The following is a 26,255-nucleotide window of genomic DNA, read 5'->3' as shown; positions in this document are numbered from 1 at the left end:
ACCATTTGGTGACCAGCCAGGATTGGGTGCCCACCATAATGACCCCAACACTGATTTAGATCAGTCTACAGACAACAATCCTCCTGATAATGACTCTGAAAATGAGTGTAGCTCAGAGATTGCTGAAATGGATTATGATGCTCGAATACAACAAGACAGTGGCAGTGGGGGACCAGGTCGTACTCCACCAACACCCAACCCTTCATCTGTGGGGGTACGTGAGCACAAGACCCCGTCCCCACAGTCCCCTCCTGGGACTGTGTCAAGGAGCCACCCCACCCCCCCGGATGACCAGAGCTGCAGTGCCATGTCTCTGAAGGAATCATATCATATAGGTAGCAATATAAAAAAATGATGGCTAATGTGCTGTGATGATAGAGGCTTTAATTAAGTAACTGTTGATTATACTAATTGTTTTTGTTGCCAATATGCATTTCCATACCATCAGAAATTTTCTGGCTTCAGTGTTAATTCCTTCAAAAGCATATCGATGGCAGGAATCATACAACAGCCATGGCTCAACTTGACACACAGCTTACCATTTCAACCCTAATGTTCAATTTCAATTTACTGCAATAATACTATAGCTGGAATGTTTGCCTAACGGACTTCATATATCCCCCTAGCCATTGTTATGTAACATACCAAGTGAGTAGTACCAGTGTGTGATAAAACACGCATGATGGTCTGTGATCTGTTTGTAGGAGGATTTTTTTCTACTTAAACTAGGTACTCAACCTGGCTCGTGCGTGCAATATGTAATTACACTGGAACTCTGGGAAGTATGGAGACTTTTAGAGGTTAAACTCAGCCCTTTGAGTTGTTTTGCTTCTTGTTTATTTCATTTCTTATATTTACATTCTTTATATCTCATTTTCATGGAAGGATATTTTTTTTCCCAGCATTAATTTATATATTAAAATATGCTCATTAGATCAGCAAGTACTTCTCACAGACTTTGTTTCCACTTACTTTTACCCATTATTTATGGTTTGAGAAGACCAAACTCCCCTAGTTTAGATAACATACTGATATATTCTTCCTCTAATCCAGACACCTTGTAACTAGAAATAAGTTTTTTTTTTTTTCTTTTTTTTTTTTTACATATTGGTTTTGCTTTCACATGGTATGATGTGTTACTCACTGGCATATTGGCTTGTTATTCAATACAGTCCACCATATTAAGCTGTAGATTATACTGCAACATGACGAAGTGACCAAATCCTTCTTTTATAAAGTATAACATTTTAATATTAATAATGAGTTGCATACCAGAGATGGCACAGGTACTCACCAGACAATTTTTTTCATCACAGCTTTGCAGTTATTAACTATCAATGAAATTTATTTTTAACATAGTTTAGATGAAAGCCCTTACACACACACACACACACACACACACACACACACACACACACACACACACACACACACACACACACACACACACACACACACACTGTTATTTACAAAGGGAGTTTGGTTTATCAGTGAGATCTCATCATAGTAGGGAGTAGAAAAGACTTGAACCCAGTGCCACCTTTTGTTGGTTCTTGAAAAGGACTAGTATAACATATCTTTAACCTTTTTTTTTGCCAAGTTATGGAGTTTAACTTCACCAAAGGTATTTACATTTTTTTTTCCTTTTTTTTTTCAGTAGGATAGGATCATCTGCTATTCTTTCATTCCCTGCTCTGCTACAAATCCCAGTGAGGGGTGAGGCTTAGGTTTTGTTAATTTTATTTTATTTTTATTTATTATTTTTTTACTTATTATTTTATTTATTTATTTATTTATTTATTTATTTATTTATTTATTTATTTATTTATTTATTTACCCTCCAACTGGTGCATGACAAAGGGGAGCTTGTAGTTTGTCTTTTTGATGTGAAGACAGAGTTGGTGTTTTTTCAAAGTCTAATTTCTTTTTATATTCAATACAACTTGCATCACGTACAGTGAAAAACTGTAATTTACTATGAAACATTGCAGATCAATTACATATCATGTCTGGATACAAGTTACATATCACATATCATATCCAAATTCATACCTGAAGCATATCATACACTCCTGTATCATTTTCTATGGTTATTTGTGGTTGCCCTTCATTTGATGAAAATATCTCTAAATGTATACATATGAGACTTAAGCTAGCCATTACTTGTAATGAATCTTTGACTAGAATAAAAATTTCTTTTACTGTTTCGTAGGAACGTATATATATATTTTTTTTTCTTTTTTCACAAACCAGTGTTTATATAATGCAGCACACAGTAGGACTGATTAATATTGATAAACAGTAGAGAAGTTCCACTTAAGTACCTAAAACCTATGGTGTGTTAACCAACATTGCTTGAAGTACTCTAATCATGTAATGTCAAATGAGCAGTAATGAACTTTGGTTAATTCAGTGATGGGATATTTCACCATTTCCAGAAAAGAAATATCTTCATATTTTGACAACCCAAGTTCATAATCCACATTTGCGTTACAATTTATTGGCAATACAGAAAATGGCGCATGGATCCAGAATGTGATGAGCCTCACCCCTTGAGCTATGTCTGCCAACTGTTCCAAGTTGCTGGTGATTCAAGTTACAGGATATACCTTTGATCACATTCCTTTCCAAGGCTGTGGATCTTGAATATGATGATTGTTACTGTCTTTTTATTCCATCATATATTCATTCATATCATTCTGTCATCTCCTTTGATACTTTATTTCCACTTTTCCTAGCTCTGTTCTTATTGTCATTTGCATTTCATCAGAAATGTGTCCTGAACAACTCTTTGGGGTCCTCTGTAGTTTACTTGTTTTGATTTTTTTTCTTTTGTGTATCATGTTATAGAATATTTTAAAAGCATTTTGGTCATGTTAACATAAATTCATTCTCATCGTGTGTGTTAATTGGCCATGTCCTACTACAAATTGATCCAGTGACAATAATGGCACTGTTGGCAGGCAGACTCCTGTTAATGTTGATATTGGTCTGGGCTGTGATTTAGTGTATGCAAGCGCTGGAGATGGTTAGCTAGGTCAAAGGTCAAACGATGTGACAAAGTTTGTCTGGTGGGCAGAATGCTCGGAGGAGATAGAACTGCTTCACTCACCATGTATACGATTGGAACCCCCTTGGCAGGGACCATAGGGCCTCCTCATGAGGCTTCGATAACAATGACAATGTTGTTTGGAAAATACATACTATAATAGCTCAATTTAATAGTTGCATGTGTGCAATCATATAATTCTTATACCATTTTCACTGTAAAATATTGTATTCCATTTTATATACAGGTGTTTTATGAGTTTCATAAGCTAATGGTAATCACCATTGTCATTATTATTAAAGTTAAATAGAAGTCCTGTGTACATTCAAGGCTGATGGCACAAGCTGTGTAAAGTTTCACCTTTCTAACATTTGTGGTTTTACATAATGTTGATATTTGCATTGCTTATAGTGTGAGCACATGTTTGTGTTGAGGTATTGTCCTGCTCAGGTGCAAGGGTCACCTGTGGAATGGTGCAGCAGTGAACCAGACTCTGCCTTGGGGGTCCCAATATCCGCCTTCTGGCTACAGGGTCAGGGGTAGTTTTACCTGTATAAATATCAAGACATTGTTAGCTTATATGCTGTTAATGTTGACCTTGATGTAAAACCTATGTTATTTGTACCATTATCTGTGTAAATTATTGTTATGACAAGTAGGTGGCTGTACTAAGATGTGATATGCCATTGGCATAAGGGCAAACCTTGCTCACAACCGTAGCTTCCAGCTGCACAATAAGTATGACTTAGATGGCAAGATTAGATAATGCACAAAGCAGTGTTAAGACTGAAGGTTGTTAGCCAAAGGTTAGGCATGCATGCCTATTTTTAGGGAGCTTTGACCTCTTTATACAGGGTTATGTTCACCAGAGTTAGTTAAAACAAGACAGTTATATATTGTATATATGTGCAGAGCCCATATATACAAGAAATGTGTTAGTCTTGATACATGATCAATGACATGTCTCATAGTTTGCCACTGCTTTGACAGCATCTGATTTTATAAACTCTAATACACCACTTTCTCAAATTGCAACTGTGGTAATTGGTCTCCCTTAGTTCTTGACTAAAACTAGTTTTTGTATAGGAGATGAACAACGAATGGTGAGCTTATCGTGTAGCTGGCAGCTGTGCTCTTAGCTGTGGCGCTGAGACAGCTACAATGTGTTCAGTTCTGCTTTCAACGAGTTGGTATCCTAACCAGGCAGCACTGCCGGTTACTTCACAGCTGCCCACATAAGACTATGCCCTGGTTGATGCTTTATGCAGACAAAGCTTGAAATAAAAATTAAACATTTTCCCAAATGCATAATAACAAATAGATTTTCATGCACTAGTGCATTTGTGAAACCTTTGTGCTTCCTTTTAGGTTAAGAAACTTTAAATATGTTCCCTTAAAAACTAAGTTCATCACCAGTGATTACAAAACAGAGATATATCATGCATTTTATCATTGACTTTTTTTTAATTTGACCTCACAGTGGTGTGAAAATCTAATCTATATGGCTGTGGGAAAAATGTAATGCTTAAATAACAGAGAATCTGTACATAACAATACTTTCCAAACAGACAAAACTGTCAGGTATTCCTATGTGGGCAGCCAGGGCTCATTTTAATAGTGTTTCCACAACATATCAGATATGATCCCTCCTTTTTAAACTGCCATCATTTGTAGTTGTTACTCTATGATCCGTTTTCCTTGTAGACAATAGACAGGTAGGATGACCCACGGGCGGGCCGCTTGTCACCACATTGCCAGGCAGAGCTGGTGGTTTGGGAAATCAGGAACTTTACTGTACTTCTCCTATCATGTGAATGTGCAGAATGCCAATGAAGTAATTATTGTCATGATTACAAAGGAGATGGTGTATCAGTTGTGAATATATAATGGAATAAGAACAAAGTCAAGAGGCCATTTCTTAAAAGATCAGCTTCAAAAAATCCCAAGTTGCTTGTGGTATTGTATACGTTTTTGCTGGGTAATGTGGCAGTGGATTGTCACAGCGTAGAACAGATGCAGCAGTCTGCTACCATATCTGCAAGCAACTATTTTTATGGGAGTGCAAATAATGGGAGTTAGTGGATTGGCCTGTGATGATTAAACAATTCACATATTAGTATTTTTTCTAGTCATTACAATTTGGATCATTTATTTATAATACAGATTCATTCCAAAAAATTGTAATTGGGGATAATTTATATTGTATATGGTATTACCATGTAAAATGACAAATCTTCCATTTGAAAACATTATGTGGCCAGGGGTCCCTCTGTTAGCACTGGCTGTTAATGAAAATTTTCCAACTAATTAAACACTGCAGTATATAAATATATATATATATATATATATATATATATATATATATATATATATATATATATATATATATATATATATATATATATATATATATATATATATATATATAATTTCATACAGTTGCAGTTCTTTTGATTTTTTTTTTTTTCTTAATATTATAATTTGTATTTTCTTCATTGTAGGAAGTTCTGATATGCTTTAGTAATTTCTTAGACACAGGTCTTGACAACTTTCATGAACATTTGTTTGACCTTTGGCTTGAGTGCAAAAAAATTAATGCATCACTATTACTGTTGCTGCCACTAATTACTACTACTACTGTTATTATTATCATTATCATTATTATCATTATTATTATTATTATTATTATTATTATTATTATTATTATTATTATTATTATTATTATTATTATTATCATTATTATTTCCTAAGGTCAGCTTTCTTTGCTTCCTTTTAGTTGTATTGTTAATATATTACTTAGGACAGAAATAGTTAACTTTTTTTATACATAACATGCTGACCCATGTTATATATATATATATATATATATATATATATATATATATATATATATATATATATATATATATATATATATATATATATATTATTCATTACAAGTTATAACATTTTTATGGCAGATAAATTTATAGATGACACAAGGAAACCTATCCTAAACTCTTTCATTTTTCAAACAATATATTCCAAATTTCACTGTTACTGTTGGAAAACTTTCAATATATATATATATATATATATATATATATATATATATATATATATATATATATATATATATATATATATATATATATATATATATATATGCAATACTGTACAGGGTAGATTACAGGGGACCCCAGAGTGCTTGACTTGCCTGTGATAGAATGTGAATGGTGGAGGGCATCCCATCTGTAGTAGTGTTTACCAGTCAGTGGTCATTAAGACGGCGGTCTCTAAACGCAGAACCCACTACTGGCATCACCTGCAGACAAAATCAAAACTTCAAAGTTTATAGGGATGTTCTTGAAGAGTGTTCAAGGCTCTGCTGGTATGATGAAAGCCAGTGGCAAATGGAGAATTAGTTTTATTCACTTGTGATGTGTTTTTACGAAGATCTAGTTTTAGTCAGTTGAGTGATTAAAAGTATGGACCTTTTGAATGTCCCTTTTTCACCAAAGGCCCTTAATTATTCCTGCAGTGTTTGTACCTGGAAAATACCAAGTATTGTGCATGTGTGTTCCTTTTGTTACCTGATTGGAGGCCAGTGAGGCTGGCTTTGGTACCTGCATGATATAAGAATGTTTGGAAGGGGTGTGTCCTTGAAGAGCACACACACATTGTAAGAAATAAGAAATTTATATTGCATTGTGACAGGCAGTGGTGATGATACTAGAATGATAGGCACATATCATTCTATGTACAGTAGATCTTTTTAAATTGTTAACTATAACCTTTCAGTACCAGGACTCAAATTAGTATAAAGTTGCTGGTATATACTCTGTGGTAACTTGACCCCAGCCAACTAATCTGTCCGTACGAGGTTGTCTTGGCAGTATTTGTGGACATTGTGTCTCTCAACCTGACTGGTGCCTTTTTCCAGATATGTATATTATGGATTAGTATATTTCAACATATGATATTACAACACAGGTGATTCCATATGATTAAGGATAAATCTGCTTATTGTGATAAATGTATTGTAATGGAATTCTTGTGATACAATCAGTGAAAAATTTTGTAAATGTCATATCACAGACAAAAATTAGGTCACACCATCAGAACTGAGGATCATGTCCACATAAACAATTCTGATTTTATGATCCTACTGAATGAGAACCTCGTGCGTCCTGACAAGGTCTCGCTCGTGCCCTAACTGTATCTTGTGCCAAAGAGACCTGGGGCCCATGGCTCAGCAGTTGCCATTTGCTGTCAAGTAATGCACTCAGCCAGAGGGCACCTCGTTACCCCCCACTCCCAAAGTATACTTAACTATGGAGAAATAGAACCGTCCTTTTGGCAATAACTACCCCACTGAAGGATGTGCTCCCAAGGTGGCTGGCCCGGGCAGGAGAGGAGGGAGGGGTGTGGTGATGCCCTCATCCAGAGTGAGGGGCTCATCTGGTGTCAGTGGTACACGGGCTGATGGATACTTGTGCAGATGCTAGTCACAAAATATTTTTTTTATTAATTTTAATACAAAAAAAACTTTTTTAAATATTTATTACTGTACAAGATGAGCATTTCTGTTGTGGTCCTTTGCCCCCTGTGCCACTGTGTCCCTCACCTGGCCACTAGAGGAGGTGAAGCGCCAGGCCCAGGCGAGACCACTGTCACTCAACATTTCCTCTCGTAAGTCTCTCATTTTTAGTATGAGATCAGTGCAATAATTATGACTAGACTACCTTACTTTTGATTTATCATAATCATGAAATGCTGGGCCTGGGGGTGGATGCCACCATTTACATGTTATAGGCCGCTGCTTGCAACAGTTTATCCATAGTTGTTTTATTTCACTTTTATATTTGTAGTGTACCTGCTAGAAAGCACATTTCTTGTACAGAGTTCAGCGCATCCCCCATCCAGGCCCTTTGGCCATACAGTTCAATACCACTTCCGTTGACTTCCACAGTACAGTAGCCTGGTGGCCCGACTGTTCCCCTGCCACCCCCTGACCCACTCAGTGCTGCCTGTGGCAGTAGCTCTCCTCATCTGAATTGTTGCTCAGTGGAGGAAATCTGAAGTAGTCCAAAGTATCTACGCCAGCATCTTCCACTATGCAGCAGAAAGCCTCTGAAGCACCATTCTCATTTGCAGGTGTGGTGCAGCAGGTGGTGGCAGGTGACTGCTGGTTCAGTGCTGGGGTCGGGCTGCTATCAATCCACATGCCCATACTCACCCGCAGTTGCTGTTATTGTTCTGGTTCCCAAGGCTTGGTTCACATCCTTACTCTGTTGGTTAGGTTCAGCCTATCATATCACGTTTGTAGTCCATTTATCTCAATAAACAACGAAAATTAAAAAACTTATTGCCCTTCCTAAAAGATATCACTTTATCTTCTACCATGTGAGAAGCAAGTGTTATTACACATGAACCATTTACATACAGTCTCTTAAAGTCTTGAAATCCTTTTTGATGGTTGGAATCAGCCAACCCTTTTGATGAAATAGCTCTGCTTAATTGGCACAGCTATCCTAGGCTGCCTTCTACTCATATATAATGAGTGACAGTATCAGAAAATATGGCAGTGTTTAACATAAATGAGTAACTTTCATTCATACCTTTTTTGTAATTAGTAATTATCAACCGAATACAAGAAAACTCACATTCTTGCAGTTATCCAAAAACTTTTCAAATTATGTTTTCTCATTACTGTCACTTATACCATAAACAATAAAGGGAGAAATACACATGAGGTAATCTATCAAGGTATTCCAATAAAGGCTCCAAAACCTTAAGTAATCAAAAGAAAAATTTGTATCTACAGCTGAACTAACTCGAAGCTTTGCTAAAAAAAAATTCATACTGGATGATTTGGGGCTGGTTCCTCCCTCTCCATAATCTGACAATTTTATGCCTTCTTTTAGGATTTTCATAATGGTGCATAACTTGCATGTCACCCATCACGACTCGACTATCATCACTGGAGTGATGAAAGTTTTATTACTTTTTATATGTTACTGTATCATGTTTTTTTCATACTTGAAAGAATAGAGACTACCATAGCCTGATAATCTCTCACCTGCACCGCACTCACATCTGTAAAGTTTGAAATGCACGCACTGGATGTAACATAATTTTGAGGGACATTATAATTCACCAAAGCAAGAGTCCTTTAAGATAAGCTCGCCAGAACCAGGCAGAAAAGGATATCAGCTAGGTGTAGGAAGTAGAAGGAGACAACAGCATGGATCCTGTGTTATTAAGTAGTGCCAATAAGAATCTCAAACGATAACCATCTGCTAGGCTTGCGCATTATGATACCGGCCTCAAACTCCGGAACACTCAGGCCTCACTTTTTCTTTCCTGGCCAAGACTTCCAAACAAACCCTGATCTCTTTCCCAGGCCACCTACAAGTGACAACACTGCAGGCAGATTACTTAGCAAAGCATAATCAAAATATGAAGAATCAGAGGGTAGAACATAAAACCCAAATACAACACCTGGAACACACTTAAGCTTAAAAATACTTAATCTGCAACAGAAACATCTAATTCTGAAATTTTGTAGTCAAGACACCACTTCACCAAAACACAAGAGCCATCCCAATTTGGATTGTTGTAGAGAGGGAGTGGGAGGGAGAGGCAAGCCAATGGAGGTAGCAGCCAATCAGGAGTTAGCCACATGTGACCTCTCCTGTTTTAGAGAAGTTTTTGGGGTTTGAGCAAACTGCTGTGTTCCAGCATTGGTGGAGACACAGTAAACACCAGTCAACAGTTTTGTGGCATAAAGGGTTTTGACGGTTTTTGGAATTAGCCTCTATTTAGGCATAAGGAATTTATATCCTCCTGTCATGGTTTCCCCCATCTGTGCATGTGCAGTATGAGGAATGTGACATGTGGCAATGTCATGCCCACATCACTTTACCCCCACTGGTGTTGATCCTTGACATTTTGACCTATATCATACTGCTGCAGCAATAGGGAATACCCAGGCCCTGCCTCCATCACCAACATTGAGGCTGATCTCACTTTCAGTGATGATGAGAATGCCACTGACAGACACTGGCCCCCAATGGCACTCCATATGCAGTGTTCTGGCTCCACCCCCTGACAATCCCAAGTTGATGTCCTCAACCCTGCCACCTAGCCCTCCATCTCCACCAAGTAACCTATGGACCAGGATTCAGATGTGAGCGAACCATCTTCTCCCATTCCTAAGTCCTCCAGATGCACCAAGACTCCTCATCTAATGGCTCCTGCTTCTTCCCCTCCCAACTATGATCCTCACAATTCATCTCAGGCTGCATTTGTTTCCTCTGCATTTGGTCCAAGGACTGACCATGTGAAGCTCATCTTTCATGACAACCCGGCTGTGGATTCAAAGCTTCACTGTTTCTCTGACATCACCTGGACATTCCACCTTGATTGAGAGCTGGCAGAGATGAAAATGTCAGCAATCACCTCACACTTTGTTTATATCTCACAAAGACATGGCGACATTATTGAAACTGCTACAAAAGGGGAGTTTTTGTCCTTGAAGCTTGATGTTCAAGATTTAATCAAGAGGTTAGGAAGTTCCCAACTTACCTAGTCACCCACTTCCCTGTCAGTGTGGACCCGTCTCTAGCCAAGGAGCTGCCTGGCATATATGTGGTGCATCTCTTTCACCAATACAGCATGCCCATCAATTGGCATGTTATCACCTGGAACCTCCCACAGCCACCATTGTCAGAGTTCACCTTCAGCTTCCTTCCTTGCCTTCCATCCTGCAAGTTTAGAAGGATGAGAGATGAACATCCTTGGTGTTACAAATATTAAGGTGTTGGCCATATCTCCCAGTATTGTTCCGTTTCTTCTGATAAATGTGGGTGATGTGCTGGTACTCACGCCTCCTGCACTTGCCCACACTGCAATCTCACCAAAGGCAGACTTCACAAGCAGCATGCAGCTTCATGTTATATCCTGGAATGCTTGTGAAATCAAGACCTACCCAAAGCTTGTTTCCCTCAAAACTTACATAGGTTGCTACCACCCACGCATCATATTCATTCAAGAAGCTTTTATAGGCTGCCATGTCCCTGAAGATGCTCCACCCCTCCCAGGCTTCATCTCTTATGTACATCACATCGGGAATGGCCTTGTAAGCTACATTTACCCCTCCATTCCTCATCAGTTCCTGACATGACGTTCCATCTTTTTGAGATCACCATGAGTAATGGGAAGCTGTGACTCTGCAATGTCTACTCTACTCTGGGAAGGATCAATCTCCCTGTTCTCCCTGCAGCTGCCTCTCATACATGAGAGACTTCAATGTCAGGTGCTCCACCTTAGGAGATGTCTCCCCCAACCCAAATCATAGTGTATTGCCCCTGCTTGGGTACATCTGCCACCACTGCCTGACCCACTGGCCTAATGGGGGCACCACACACAACCATGGAGGCATGCTCAACTACATCATCACCTTCAGCCTGGTGGCATCTCATGTCAAGTGTTTTTCTATTCACACACTTTTTTCAGACCTGCCTCCACATCAATATTCCTTAAAAGTATTGCTCCAACTACATCTACATTTACAGTTTTCTACCAACATATGATTTCCAGTCATCTGAAAACCTGTATTCCTGCCTGGCTGGATCAACACATGACTTCTACATTCATTATATAACATGACAACACATTAGGAGACACCGTGATGCTCAAGCCTAGATGCTAGACCACTGTGTTCTCCAAGCAGAAAGGAAGGCTGTGGAAGACGGCCTTGTTTTTCAGAGGTAACCAACAGCCACTCATCTCCTACAGTACCAGGAGTCCAGAGATGGCCTCGACACTCTTCAACAGTGTGCCCACATGAAGTCTTGGAGGAAATACATAACCAGCATCAACAATCAGACAAGTGCTGGCTCCATGTGGTACATGATAAACATAGTCATCAAGAAGAAGCCCCTGAGCTCTCTCCACCATAGCCCAGACCAGTATACACAGGACTTAATAAACACCTGGTCTGAGCAAGCACAGGAACACAATCTTCCTGCCCACATTCAAGAGGCACTCTCCACCCAGAGGCATGTTCACACTCTGTGTCTTATGGCTTCTTTATTTCAAGTAGATGAAGACGATGACACAGAGGACAAACTGCACCATGCTCTCACCAGGTTTAAGGCAACAACTCCCGGGAATGGTGGCATTACGTAACAAGTCCTCCACCTCCTCAAAGTTCCTGGTAATCCCTTGTTTCAGCTCTACAATCTTTGCTTCCCCAGGGGATATGTGCCACATGCCTCAACCTCCAGCACCATTGTGCCCATCCACAAACCTGTCACGGACAAGTTCAGGCCAATTTCACTCACCTCCTGCTTCTGCAAAGTGATTGAGAGTATACTCCTTACCTGCCTTCTGTTCTGCCTGCAAGACAAGTTATCCCCACAGCTGTATGGTTTTCTGCCACAGAGGAGTACATATCACTGCCCAATGGACCTTTATGGCCGCCTCTCCCCCAGGCAGTGTGGTGGCATTTCTTGATCTCGAGTGCTTTCGACATTGCCAACAGGGAGATTATTCTCGACCAGCCGGTTGAATTTGGTGTCCAAGGCAATCTCCTACAGAGGATCCATGGCTATCTTCATAACAGGATCTCACATGTGCTGTTCCAAGGGGCATGTAGTACATCCAAGAAATTTGAGCTTGGTACCCCACAGGATGGTGTCTTAAGTCCTTTCCTTTTTAATGTCATGATGCACCGCTTGCTGACCCTTCTTCCCAATATTCTCAATGCAACTGTCACCTGTTATGTTGATATCTGTGTGTATTTCACCTCTGCTGCCAAACTTCAGCACTTCCTTCACTCTTCCTATCAGTTGTCCTCTGCTTGTGGCCTTATCCTCTCTCCAGACAAGAGTCAAGTATACTCTCCTCGGGGCCCCAGAACTCTCCCTGTGTTTACTGCAGGACACAGTATTATCCTGCCCTACACACAGTATCTGTACCTGGGAGTGCTGGTATACATCACCCCAGCTTTACCTGCTTAGCAGCACATCCATCCCATCATTCAAGGTCTCCTCCACCAACTAGACCAGCACTTTGTCCCCATCAAGTAGCTCATTAATAATGCAGCCGGAATCATTGTCCCCTTGGCAAGAACCATCTACATTGCTTCATACTGTTAGTCATGGACTATCTCTCCCTGGCCTTAAGTCAGCTCTCCAAGACCTCACTAGAACCTTTAGAAAAACTGTGAAACAAAGTGATGCAGTACATTCTTGGGTGTCCAACCTTCACCAGCATAGTCAACATGTTAACTGAGCCATCTACCTTCCACTGTCGAAAGAATACATGCCAACGTCTCCTTTAGCATTAAATGCCTCCACTTTCCCCATCTTGCTCCATGTTATACTTATATCCTGAGAGCTTCACTTGATCCCACCTTTCCCTTTGTTCCAGCATCCAAACCCTTGTCAACTCAGTCTGCTCCATTCTGCAGTGCCTTCACCTGGACGTCCCTGTGGCCGAAGTTGATCATGGGCCGCCTCCATGGGTTCCCCTGCTTCACGTCACCTTTACACCCATCTCCAAGACAGATCCACCACTCCTCCATAAACAACTAGCCCTGGAATACATTACCACACTGGAATACATTCCCATTGCAAGTCACCCATATGTGGAAGGATCTGTGCAGTTAGATGGCAGCACAGGCTGCACCATCTACTCGCCAGACACAGACCCTCCAGAGGGAGGTTGGGTTGGTTGCAGGTTACCTAATTTGTCCAGCTCTAAGTACTGTGAGCTGTAAACACTTCTGCTGGCTGTCAATCTCCTCTCTCAATGACAAATGAGTGGCATGGTGATATGCAACTCTCAGAGTCTGCCCTTCAGGCCATCTCATCTGCACAACCCACACACCTGTAGCGCCCAAGGATATATAACAAGGGAGATGTAAGCAAAATTCTCAGGATCAGCAACCAGGGTAGAACAAGAAATAACGGGTTCAAGCTTGAAAAATTTAGGTTTAGGAAGGAGATAGGAGAAATTGGTTCTCAAATAGAGTGGTAGATGAGTGGAACGGACTCAGTAATCATATAGTTAGTGCTAGGACACTAGAGAGCTTTAAGAGAAGATTAGACAAGTTTATGGATGGGGATAACAGATGGAGATAGGTAGGTGTGTTTCATACAGGGACTGCCACATGTAAGCCTGGTCGCTTCTTGCAGCTTCCCTTATTTCTTATGTTCTTATGTTCTTATGAGAGACAGTCTCTCATCCTTGGCATCGCCTACGTCTGACCCCAGTGTTGAATACACCCAGGACTAAGCATGGCAATCACATCTGTGTTTGACAGAGCAGAGCTGTACCCAATAGATACGTCTTGAGGAAGAGGAAGATGACCTGTGCCATAGCTGGACATGGACAGGCTGGTAAAAATGTACAAGGAAATCATGATCAAACGAGGAACAACGGTGTTACTATAAATGTAAACACAGGTGGGAGTGATAGTGGCCCAGCTAGTGGTGCCCAAGGCAACACCAGTACTGGTGTTGGTGATCAGATTTGTCCTAGGTGTGATAAACAGGTATGTGATAATGACCAAGCAATGTTGTGTGACCACTGTAAAAGGTGGCACCATATTCGTTGTGGAAAAAAATGGAGAAGAGTACATACAAGGCCCTAATGGGTATAACTGATAATGAGCAATTACATTGGTACTGTGGTGATTGTAATCATTCTTCGCAATGATGTTTTCCATTTTTCGCAATAATGTTTTCCATGCCCTCGCTGGCCTAAACCCTCGGAAGGCTTATGGACCTGATGGGGTCCCTCCTATTGTTCTCCGAAACTGTGCCTCCGTGCTTGCACCTTGGCTAGTCAAACTCTTTCAGCTCTGTCTGTCAACATCTACCTTTCCTTCTTGCTGGAAGTTTGCCTACATTCAACCTGTTCCTAAAAAGGGTGACCGCTCTAATCCCTCAAACTACCGTCCTATTGCTTTAATTTCCTGCCTATCTAAAGTTTTTCAATCTATCCTCAACAGGAAGATTCTTAAACATCTATCACTTCACAACCTTCTATCTGATCGCCAGTATGGGTTCCGTCAAGGCTGCTCTACTGGTGATCTTCTGGCTTTCCTTACGGAGTCTTGGTCATCCTCTTTTAGAGATTTTGGTGAAACTTTTGCTGTTGTCTTGGACATATCAAAAGCTTTTGATAGAGTCTGGCACAAAGCTTTGATTTCCAAACTACCCTCCTACAGTTTCTATCCTTCTCTCTGTAACTTCATCTCAAGTTTCCTTTCTGACCGTTCTATTGCTGCTGTGGTAGACGGTCACTGTTCTTCTCCTAAATCTATTAACAGTGGTGTTCCTCAGGGTTCTGTCCTGTCACCCACTCTCTTCTTATTATTCATTAATGATCTTCTAAACCAAACTTCTTGTCCTATCCACTCCTACGCTGGTGATACCACCCTGCACTTTTCCACGTCTTTTCATAGACGTCCAACCCTTCAGGAGGTAAACATATCATGCAGGGAAGCCACAGAACGCCTGACTTCTGATCTTTCTAAAATTTCTGATTGGGGCAGAGCAAACTTGGTTCAATGCCTCAAAAACTCAATTCCTCCATCTATCAACTCGACACAACCTTCCAGACAACTATCCCCTCTTCTTCAATGACACTCAACTGTCCCCCTCTTCTACACTGAACATCCTCAGTCTGTCCTTTACTTATAATTTGAACTGGAAACTTCACATCTCATCTCTAGCTAAAACAGCTTCTATGAAGTTTGGTGTTCTGAGACGTCTCCGCCAGTTTTTCTCACCCCCCCAGCTGCTAACTCTGTACAAGGGCCTTATCCGTCCATGTATGGAGTATGCTTCACATGTCTGGGGGGGTTCCACTCATACTGCTCTTCTAGACAGGGTGGTATCAAAAGCTTTTCGTCTCATCAACTCCTCTCCTCTGACTGTCTTCAGCCTCTCTCTCACCGCCGCAATGTTGCATATCTAGCTGTCTTCTACCGCTATTTTCATGCTAACTGCTCTTCTGATCTTGCTAACTGCATGCCTCCCCTCCTTCCGTGGCCTCACTGCACAAGACTTTCTTCTTTCTCTCACCCCTATTCTGTCCACCTCTCTAATGCAAGAGTTAACCAGTATTCTCAATCATTCATCCCTTTCTCTGGTAAACTCTGGAACTCCCTGCCTGCTTCTGTATTTCCACCTTCCTATGACTTGAATTCCTTCAAGAGGGAGGTTTCAAGACACTTATCCATCAATTTTTGACCACTGCTTTGACCCTTTTATGGGACTGGCATTTCAGTGGGCATTTTTTTTATTAGATTTTTGTTGCCCTTGGCCAGTCCTTCCTACATAAAAAAAAAAAAAAAAAAAAAGAGAAATCTTGGAATTTCACGTGATTTGGAGCCTGCTCAAAAACTTGCTGCATAACTTGAAGACCTAACAATAAAGCAGAATGCTAGAATTGCTGAGCTTGAAAATACTATAGCTGATAATGGCTATGCTACTAGCCAAGTTGAGGATGAATTAAAAAACTTGTCAAGGAAAACTGATGTACTAAATGGGACAATTTCTACTCTCACATGTTCCAATGATAATAAAGGAACATATGCTGACAAGATAAGGAAGAATATGCTTGTTATCAAATCCCAGGAACCAACTATTAAGATTAGTGGGAAAAAGAAGTGGCTGAAGTGCTAGAGAATATTCCTATATTGCAAGCTCTTAACTATTTCCCACATATATCTCGTCCCACCAGATTTCCTGATAATCCTACGCTAGGCCAACCCTCACTTCTTGATCATATATGGACGAATTACACACCATTATCAATCTCGGGCATTATTCACCATCCAATATCCGACCACCTCCCAATCTTTTTGAACATATCCTTAATGTCCAACTTGTCTACTAAACATAAAATAACTTTTAGAATTTCTAATGCACACAATCATAACTTGTTCACATCTGATCTAGCTTCAATAAGCTGGAATGACATTCTCACTTCTAATAATATAGATGAAAACTTTGAAACCTTTAATAGAACGCTTCAAAATTTGTATGATATACATTTTCCAAAAGTTACTAAATTTGTGTCATCCAAAAGACTCAGTAATCCTTGGTTAACGCCAAATATACTAGCCTCCATTAAACATAAAAGTAATCTATTCAAAATGTACAAACTAGGGACCACTGACCATAATACATATACACAATACCGTAATCGAGTGACTCGGATAATAAGGACAGCCAAAACAAATTACTACATGAACATTTTTAACAGTTTTAGGCATAACACAAAGAAACTTTGGCAGACTATTAATGAGCTATCTGGCAAGCATTTACCAAAAACTAACATATCGAATATACGTCTCAACAACACAACACATAATAATCCACAACAAATAGCCGAGGTCCTTAATGAACACTTCAGTGAAGTGGCAGCTAAACTTAATAATAATCTCCCACCAGCAAATAGAAGTGCATCTGACCTTCTGCGAGGTAACTACCCAAATTCTATGTCTATCCCACCAGTTTCTCCACAGGACATTATAAATATTATAAAGAAACTAAAAAATAAGATGTCAAATGTTGTAGAAATTCCTATTTCTTTATTAAAACGAAATTGTACACTGATTGCCTACCCCATTTCATTACTTTTCAACCAATCACTCAACTCCGGTATATTTCCCGCTACCCTAAAAAATGCCAACATTACTCCTATCCATAAATCTGGTCCCACAAATGACCCAAATAATTACCGCCCTATCTCTACGCTATCTGCATTCTCTAAAATATTTGAAAGCCTAATGAAAAATGGATTATTGTCATACCTGCAAAAATACAAAATACTAAGCGACTCTCAGTACGGGTTCAGACCAGGCTTAAATACTTACCATGCCCTCAATAAATTCTCCTCTCACATTTACTCATCTCTTGATAATAAATTATCTGTATTATCTATCTTTGTAGACTTCTCCAAAGCTTTTGATACAGTTAACCACAACATTCTTCTCAAAAAACTTCACCATTATGGCATTCGAGGCCCTATCCACTCCTGGTTTAAAACTTACCTAACTGATAGATCCCAATGTACACTTCTTGAAGGCTACAAATCATCTGTCAGAAAAATCACTACAGGCGTCCCACAAGGAAGTGTCCTGGGACCCATGCTGTTCCTTATATATATCAACGATGTTGTTCAAACATTTGACCATGCAGATACCATTCTTTTTGCTGATGACATGACCCTCTATTTCACTGGCCATACTAATGATACCTTATTCCACTCTGCTAATGCAGACCTTAACAAATTAAATGACTGGTGTTTGAGTAACCGACTTACCATAAACAGCGATAAAACCTACTTCATGCTATTTTCCAACAAGAATGATAATAACTTGCCAGAATTAATAATAAGAAACAGTCAAATAGCTAGAACTAGTAAACTTAAATTCTTAGGAGTAACCTATGATGAAAACCTTACATTTAAATTTCACACAACTAACATTTCCCAGAAACTGTCACGTTGTACTGCCATGCTCTATAAAATAAGGGATTTTATGCCTACCGAGATCCTTAGAACAATGTACTATGCCCACATATACCCACACCTACAATATTGTAATCCAATATGGGCTAACACTCAAGCTACACACCTAAATTGCATAAACCTCATTCATAAAAAAATAATACGGATTATCACAAAAAGTTCATATCTTGAACACACAGCTCCACTCTTTAAAGGCATGAACATTCTAAAACTCGAAGACATAACAAAACTTTCCATTGCAACATCTATGTACAAAAAACAAATTAATGTCTCTCTTCCACCACATGAATACACAACACGACAAAGACAACGCCTTTGTCTACCTACCCATCACCTTAGTATCTTCTGCCGCTCGACTTCCTACCTAGGCCCCTCAATATGGAATTCTCTACCCTCGCAATACAAAAATGTCCACTCTATTCACAAATTCAAAAGCAAACTAAAGAGTCATTTTCTGGATGCATACTAATCAGTCACTTCCTACACTCATACCTTATATTACTTCTCCCCTGATCTTACAAAACTTTATCATCTTTCCTGTACTTTATTTTTAAACACATCTATATGATTTCAGTCTCATATATGTATCAATTTATATCACCTAACCCTATGTGTCATCCCATCCATCTTCATACTCAACTTTATAACAATATAGATATATTTATTCTGTATAAACCTTATCATATTATGTTTTTATTTATCTTCATGATAGATTTTTTGATTTTAAGTTGTCTATTGTGTTTACTTTAAGTAATGTACTTTTAAATTTTTCATTTGCCTGAAAAGCATCAAGCTTATACATAGGCTGGCCAATAATGTATACCTATCCAATAATGAAATGTATAAACCTAGGCTATAATAAAGTGTTTAAAGTGTTTAAAGTGTATAGTTGACACTAGATTCTCCCAGACTGGCAGCATGGTAGTTAATTTTCCGGATGAGGAGTGTAGAGGCAGAGCAGCGACTTTGATTCAAGATAATGAGGGTGGTGCTTTGACCAAGAAAATAAAGAAAATGCAGCCAAAGATCATGATATGTAATGTACACGATGAGGAGGAGGATGTTATTGATGCTGTTATTGAAAAGAATGTCTACCTGCAATCAATTTCTGATGTATCTCAGAAAATTACACTGTTGTTCAAGAAAACAGCTGCGGATCATACAGCTCATTACATAATCAAATGTGATCCTGAGGTTTGAAGGGCAATTCATGAACATGGTGATAGAATTTTATTGCGCTCGGGTGGATATCAGATTCGGGATAGATATCACATGTTGACATGTTATCATTGTCAAAGGCATGGCCACACCTTAAAAACTGTAATTTTAAAGATGATGTTGTATGTGGTATATATTGTGGTAGTCATAGAACTAGTGACTGTTCCTCAAATATGCAGAAATGTATCAATTGTGTCAGACATAGAAGCGAGGAGGCAAGGTTTTCACTGCTGAGTTACGTAAACTGGCTTCTATAATGGATCATGGATTCTAGGTCCACTATTGAATATTTAAATTGTGCTTTTGTTAATATTCAATCTCTGGGTAACAAGACTATTCAAATTAGGGAAATGTTGAATGAGCAATCACTTGATATTTTAGCTATTTCTGAGACTTGGTTAAAGCATGACACAAGTAGAATTACTGAGATGACACCTGCTACTCACATTTTCTTTCATAGCCCCAGAAAGGGCAGACGAAGGGGTGGTGTAGGCATTTTCTTGTCAAATATTTTTCTCACCTGAGGGTGTTGACACAAGTGAAAGTATCAAGTTTTTAATATATTGAAGTTAATTTTAAGCATCAAAACCAGTGGTTAGCAAACCTTATTTATAGGCCACCTTGGTCGAGCGTTAATCTCTTCTTTGATGAATTTAGTACATTGTTGAACTCAATTGATATATTTTTTTTTTAAGTTTTTATTGTTGGTAACTTCAATATATGGATGGATGATCATGAAAACCATAACACAGTTTCTTTCTGAGAGCTTTTTGTATCTTATCAGTTATCAAATAAGGTGAGTTCAATAACTTCATCAACTGGCCATATGTTAGACTTAGTCATTAGTGATGATGTAAACAATCTTATAGGTAGGGTGGATGTTGAACATGAATTTACTATTTCCCCATTTCACAGACTCATAACGTTTAAATTATTTTTGCCAACATGTAAGGTAACTAAGAAAATTTATTTCAGGAATAAGGTAGGTTTCTCTGCTGCTACATTTATCAGTGAGATTAGTCAGACTTTTTATGAAGACATGACTGGAGAATGTGTTCACAATGATTTGTTATTTAAATCAAATTGTGTGAATTGTCTTACTGACATTTATAATCAGGTGATCAAGACACAATATAACAATGTGTGTCCGATCCTTGAGAAGGTGATTACTGTCAAGGATAGATCCCCCTGGTTTAGTGGTGAAATTCTGACACTGAAAAGAGAGAAACGATGCAAGGAACATAAATGGAAAAATGAGGGATCTGCTGTAGCCTGGGAGGATTATAAAAATGTGAGAAATTGCTATAATGACTTGATAAGTAGGAGTAAAAGAAATTATTATCATACTAAAATTCTTGAGGCAGGATCAGATATGAACAAATTATATCAACTTTCCAATAGTCTTACTGGTACTACTTTGAGAAGAAAGCTTCCTGATGGTTTCTGTGATAAAGATTTAGCGGATAACTTTTTAATTTTTTTTCAAGAGCAAGATTATGAATATTGTATCGGAATTTGTGTACACACCCTTTATGTCTGTTGCTGATGTTGAGGTGGATTGTAGATTACAGTGTTTTAAAATCATTAGGAAGGATGATCTTGTTCAACTTTTCAAGAAAGCTAAGAAAACTTATTGTGCCAGTGACCCATTGCTTGTACAGTAAAATTCCTCTCATCCGGCATTCGAGTATCCGGCAGCTTCAAGTATCCGGCACATTTTCCCCCGAGCCTTAAAATCAATAAAAAATCAATGTGTACTCATAAAATTGATTAAAATTCCCGCGCGAGGCATACTTTGTCCCCTCGCCACCAGAGTGCACTGCTTCGCGCCACCTGCGGCCCACTGCACTGTGTTTACTCAGTGACTCAGTCCCGCGTGTGCACTGTTTATCGTCTGACGCCTTCATCATGCCTAAAGTTGTAGAAAAGAGGAAGCGTGTTGTGCTTACACTTAAGCAGCTGATCAGATCAGCTGCTGATTAAGATGAGCTGATCTTTGTTATGGTAAGATGCGTGAGTGTATGGTGGTGATTGTGGACATAATTTCACTTCTATTCAAGTATCCGGCAATATTCAAGTATCCAGCATGTCGGCGGTCCCATTGATGCCAGATAAGAGGGATTTTACTGTATTAGATATCATGGATGCAGATAATTTTCCTAGTTTCATGGATATGGTGCTAAGAATACTAGTATTTCTTCATGTAAATTTCCAGATTCTGAAAAGTAAGCTGTTATAAAACCAGTCTTAAAGGGAAAACTTGATTATAAAAATGTAAGCTCTTATAGACCAGTATTAAATTTGCCTTTTTTGTCTAAGTTATTAGAGTATGCAATTATTGAGCAACTGATGGAACACTTGGAGAAGGTCCATGTCTTGCCTGATAGTCAGTCTGCATATAGGCCAATATTTCCTACTGAAACTACTATTTGTTCTATTATTAATGATTTACTAGAAATGTTGGATGGGGTAAATGTGCTATATTGGTTCTTCTGGATCTTAGTTCAGCATTTGATACGGTTGTTCATGAATTGCTTATAAAAGATTTAAGGAACAGTGGAGTGGTAGACAATGCGTTAAAGTATCTTGAGAGTTATTTACAAACCAGAAGTTATTGTGTGCAAATTGGAAATTGTTTTTCTTCATATGAAGCTCTGACAAGAGGAGTTCCACAAGAAAGTGTGCTGGGACCTATTTTATTTTGTATATACACGACTAGTTTATCCAGGATACTACAACATGGTGTAGGATTCAAGTTATTTGCTGATGACACCCAGTTCTACTTTTCAATTACTGATATTGAAAATACAAGTGCTAAGATCAATAGTGTTCTTAATTCAGTCAAAGATTGGATGCATTATAAGCAATTGAAATTAAACGATGATAGGACTGAATTCATGCTTGTGGGGAAGGAGGGCACTCTATGTTATTTTGGTGACGGTAACATGATTATAAATGGTAATGAAATTTATATTGTTGAAAGTGTTCGTGACTTGGGAGTGTTGTTGGATTCCAATTTGACACTAAAATGTCAGGTAAATAATGTCATAATGATAGCTGGATATCACCTTAGAAATATTGTCTTTATCAAGAAATACCTGGATGAAGATTCCATTAAAAATTGGTGATTAACAATATTATATAAAGAGTGGATTATTGCAACTCAATTTACTATAACCTGCCAAAGCTCCAATTAAGGAAATTACAGATGGTCTTAAATAGTGCAGCAAGATTAATCAAAGGAATTCCACCACGCGAGAGAATTACTCCTGTTCTGATAGAGCTCCACTAGTTGCCAATAAAAGCAAGGATAGTATTTAAGTTGCGTGTTTTGACACACCAAGCTTTGATTACTGGTCATCCACCGCATTTGAGAGAATTATTACAAGAAATACAGCCAGGTGAAGGCATTAACACTCGCCGAGCCACTTCTGGAATCACATTTCATGAACCACGGTACTCTTCAAAGGGTGGATTGCGTGCTTTCAGTACTGCAGCCCCAAGACCGTACAATAAGCTCCCTCCTGACATTTGAAAGACAAAGGATCTCTCCAAATTTAAGAAAGAACTAAAAACATTTCTGTTCTGACTGCTATGACATGGAAATATTGACAATTAACATGGTATATAAGTTGTGATCAATATTGAAAATTTAATGAATTAAAATATGTGGGTCCTGCAGAGCGCTTTGGCGGAAGTGGGACCAGATAAATAAGAAACACAAGTACCTCACTCATCCACCAAATCCTGCATCACTTAGTTACTGCCCAAGAACACTCCCACTTTCTGTGGATTCCCTCCCTTGTTGGGATCGCTGCCAGTGACAGTGTGGACCTCCTAGCCAAAAGTGCCAATGACCAGCCGCTGTCAGAGTGCCACACCTTCCCTCCCCTCCTACAAGCGGCTCATACACTGCCGCTCGCCTCCCTACTCTACCACATGAATGCTGAGCGCGCTCACAGTATATCCATACAGCATTATGACCACCTTGGTCTCTCTCCACCACAGAAACAATATTGTGACTGCTCAGCTTCTAAGCAGTCACAGTATTGTGATCTGGGTTACAGACTACTATGGCAGGCCTCCGGACCAGGGGACATGCCCCACTTCTCCACCTGCAAACTGTGTGATCACCCTAATGCAAATAGTCTCCACCACTACTGCCTCAAGTATCACTCGGTGAATAGACTTGCTGCCCCAGGACCAACACTTAATTCATGTGTCGCTTTCTCCTGAATGGCAATAATTTAGATTTTAGATGCTATTTTAATGCGACACCTACACTTGGGTGGGTGTTGATACCAACCTACATATAAATTCCAGCCTAAATGTACATCTTCAATGTGCTTTACCACATGTCCTGCGTGTCACAAGTACTGTGTATATACAGAAAATTATATATGTACTAGGTTTGTCGCTCTAAGAATGTAACAAATTGATAAAAGCAAAAAAAAATTTATCTTCAACTTGTGTAGACTGAAGAATGTATGCCTTATGTTTTGTCATTATACAGAAAAGTAAAGATACAAAATTAGATAAAAAAAAAATATATATATACATATATATATATATATATATATATATATATATATATATATATATATATATATATATATATATATATATATATATATATATATATATATAAGACAACACCATTATGTAGTGATCTCTAAAAAAAATAAAATAAAATAAAAATTTTGCAAGAGATTATCTTAAAGGCATGATTACGTCTTAATTTAAATATTTTGCGAACCAAATAAACCATTTTTTTTTTTTTTTTAGATCAGTAGGAACTTAAGAAAATATATTAAATTGTATTGTAATCCAGAACACGAGAAATTATCTATATATCTGAATTAATATAGCAACTTGCCACAGATTAATACCTTTTCTCCCGCTGACTCCAATATTTCTTGTATAAAGAAGCATAGGTTATACAAGGCTAATTTTTAATTCAAGCCTAATAAAAATTCCCCCTCTCAAGATAATATAGATTAAGTGTAGACTTACCATATTTGATGGCTCATAAGACGCATGGGCTCATAAGACGCACCCAGTTTTGGCAGACACTGAAAAAAAAAAAAAAAAATGAGCGGATTTAAGCTCTGAATATGAAGTGAAGGATTTCACCTGACATTTGAAGACTCTCACATGCATTTAGATCATTATTAGATCCCAATATTTTGCATTTAAAAACTTTAATATTTGCTAATAACCTACGTACCAATCCTGTCGTGAGATGTAAATATGAATCTGGCTTAATTATGGCGTCAGCAGTGACTGTGCGAGAGACTACAGGGGTAATAAAAGTTTGTTCATAAGTATGTTAAAAGATAGGTTCGACTTTAATTGTATGAAAGTGCGTCTTACCTCCAGCAGTAACAGCATCACACACACAGTGTAAAAAACGCAGTGAAGCTTGTCCCTGTCACCGGGTTCGGCGCGTAACCGACCGCGTGTTTATTTTGGTACATGCTATGCGTGGCGCATGGTCACTTAGGCAGGTTCCTGACTAGTGTCACTCTAGTCTATGTGAATCACTGGTATGACCTATTATAATATTGTTACCTAGAAAAAAAAAAGTTTTGTGGTGTAGTACCAATCACTGTTTACATGTGCGAAGATGTCGGGTTTGATTTGAGCCACTGTTGCCATAGACTTACCACCAACCACTGCCTCAGTGCTGAACCTTGGTCTCAGGACGCAGATTCATTTCCTGAGGCTTTTTTTTTTTTTTTTTTTTGGGGGGGGGGGAGAAAAGGTGTGTCTTATGAGCCATCAAATACGGTATATGAAATCTTAACTTGCTGTATTTATAGAGAAAACCTGTATTATTGTTTTGAAACTCAAAAACCTTAATTCATTGAGTTAGATTTTGGCAGTATGAGTGATAACTAGTTAAAATCTTCAAGAAACACCTGAGTAGAGAGCCGATATTATCTGAGAGTCACCTCACGATGTCTTGTGAGGCTAGTGGCAAGAGACTCATGTGAAGGATGTGTAACAATAAGATAAATTAATTTAATGGAGTAGTGAAGTTGTGTGAGAGGAGGACTAAGCTGTAGAGAGGTAGTGAGGCTCATGTTTATGTGCTAAAGCTGATGATGCTGCATGAAGGATAGATAAGACATAGGATTTTGATGACTGTAGAAGAATGGGTCGCCTGTCGTTGCATATCTGGTCCAGCGGCCTCAAAAGGGGGCAAATTGTACCCAGACTTCAAAGAGAGAACTGTTACGGACTCAATCCTGATTTCTCCATAAACCCTAGACCCTCAAACACTGACCCTCATAGTCACATGACAGCGTCTACAATTAATGACCTCGAGGATCATGGACGAAGCAGGGCATCTGCCGGGCTGCCCGGTGGAAGAGTGCGTGTGTACGGGTGTATGCTCTGCTGCCCGGTGAGCAAGACATGAGTCAGCCAGGAAGCCTCGAATAGTGAT

The 26,255-nt window shown here is 38.9% G+C and overlaps 1 protein-coding gene and 1 long non-coding RNA gene across 3 annotated transcripts in view; one reads left to right on the top strand and one right to left on the bottom strand.

Annotated features, from left to right (window-relative positions):
• LOC135103639 (E3 SUMO-protein ligase EGR2-like) overlaps positions 1 to 6,526 on the top strand; it is a 67,444-nt gene extending 60,918 nt beyond the window's left edge. For both annotated transcript variants that reach the window (XM_064010188.1, XM_064010189.1), the window contains one exon: positions 1 to 6,526. This exon is cut by the window's left edge and continues 122 nt beyond it. In XM_064010188.1, the coding sequence (XP_063866258.1) occupies positions 1 to 355 (355 nt within the window). In that variant the 3' untranslated portion in view covers positions 356 to 6,526.
• LOC135103641 (uncharacterized) lies at positions 3,462 to 25,268 on the bottom strand. The gene is made up of 4 exons (XR_010270142.1): positions 25,178 to 25,268; positions 24,818 to 24,876; positions 6,246 to 6,353; positions 3,462 to 3,598 (listed from the first exon to the last, which is right to left on the bottom strand). It is a non-coding gene; the product is annotated as an uncharacterized LOC135103641 (long non-coding RNA).
• Positions 25,269 to 26,255: the final 987 nt, after the last annotated feature.

The sequence above is a fragment of the Scylla paramamosain genome, chromosome 9 (genome assembly GCF_035594125.1).
Source record: "Scylla paramamosain isolate STU-SP2022 chromosome 9, ASM3559412v1, whole genome shotgun sequence".
Taxonomy (NCBI): Eukaryota; Metazoa; Arthropoda; class Malacostraca; order Decapoda; family Portunidae; genus Scylla; species Scylla paramamosain.
This window is presented reverse-complemented; position numbering and strand designations above follow the sequence as displayed.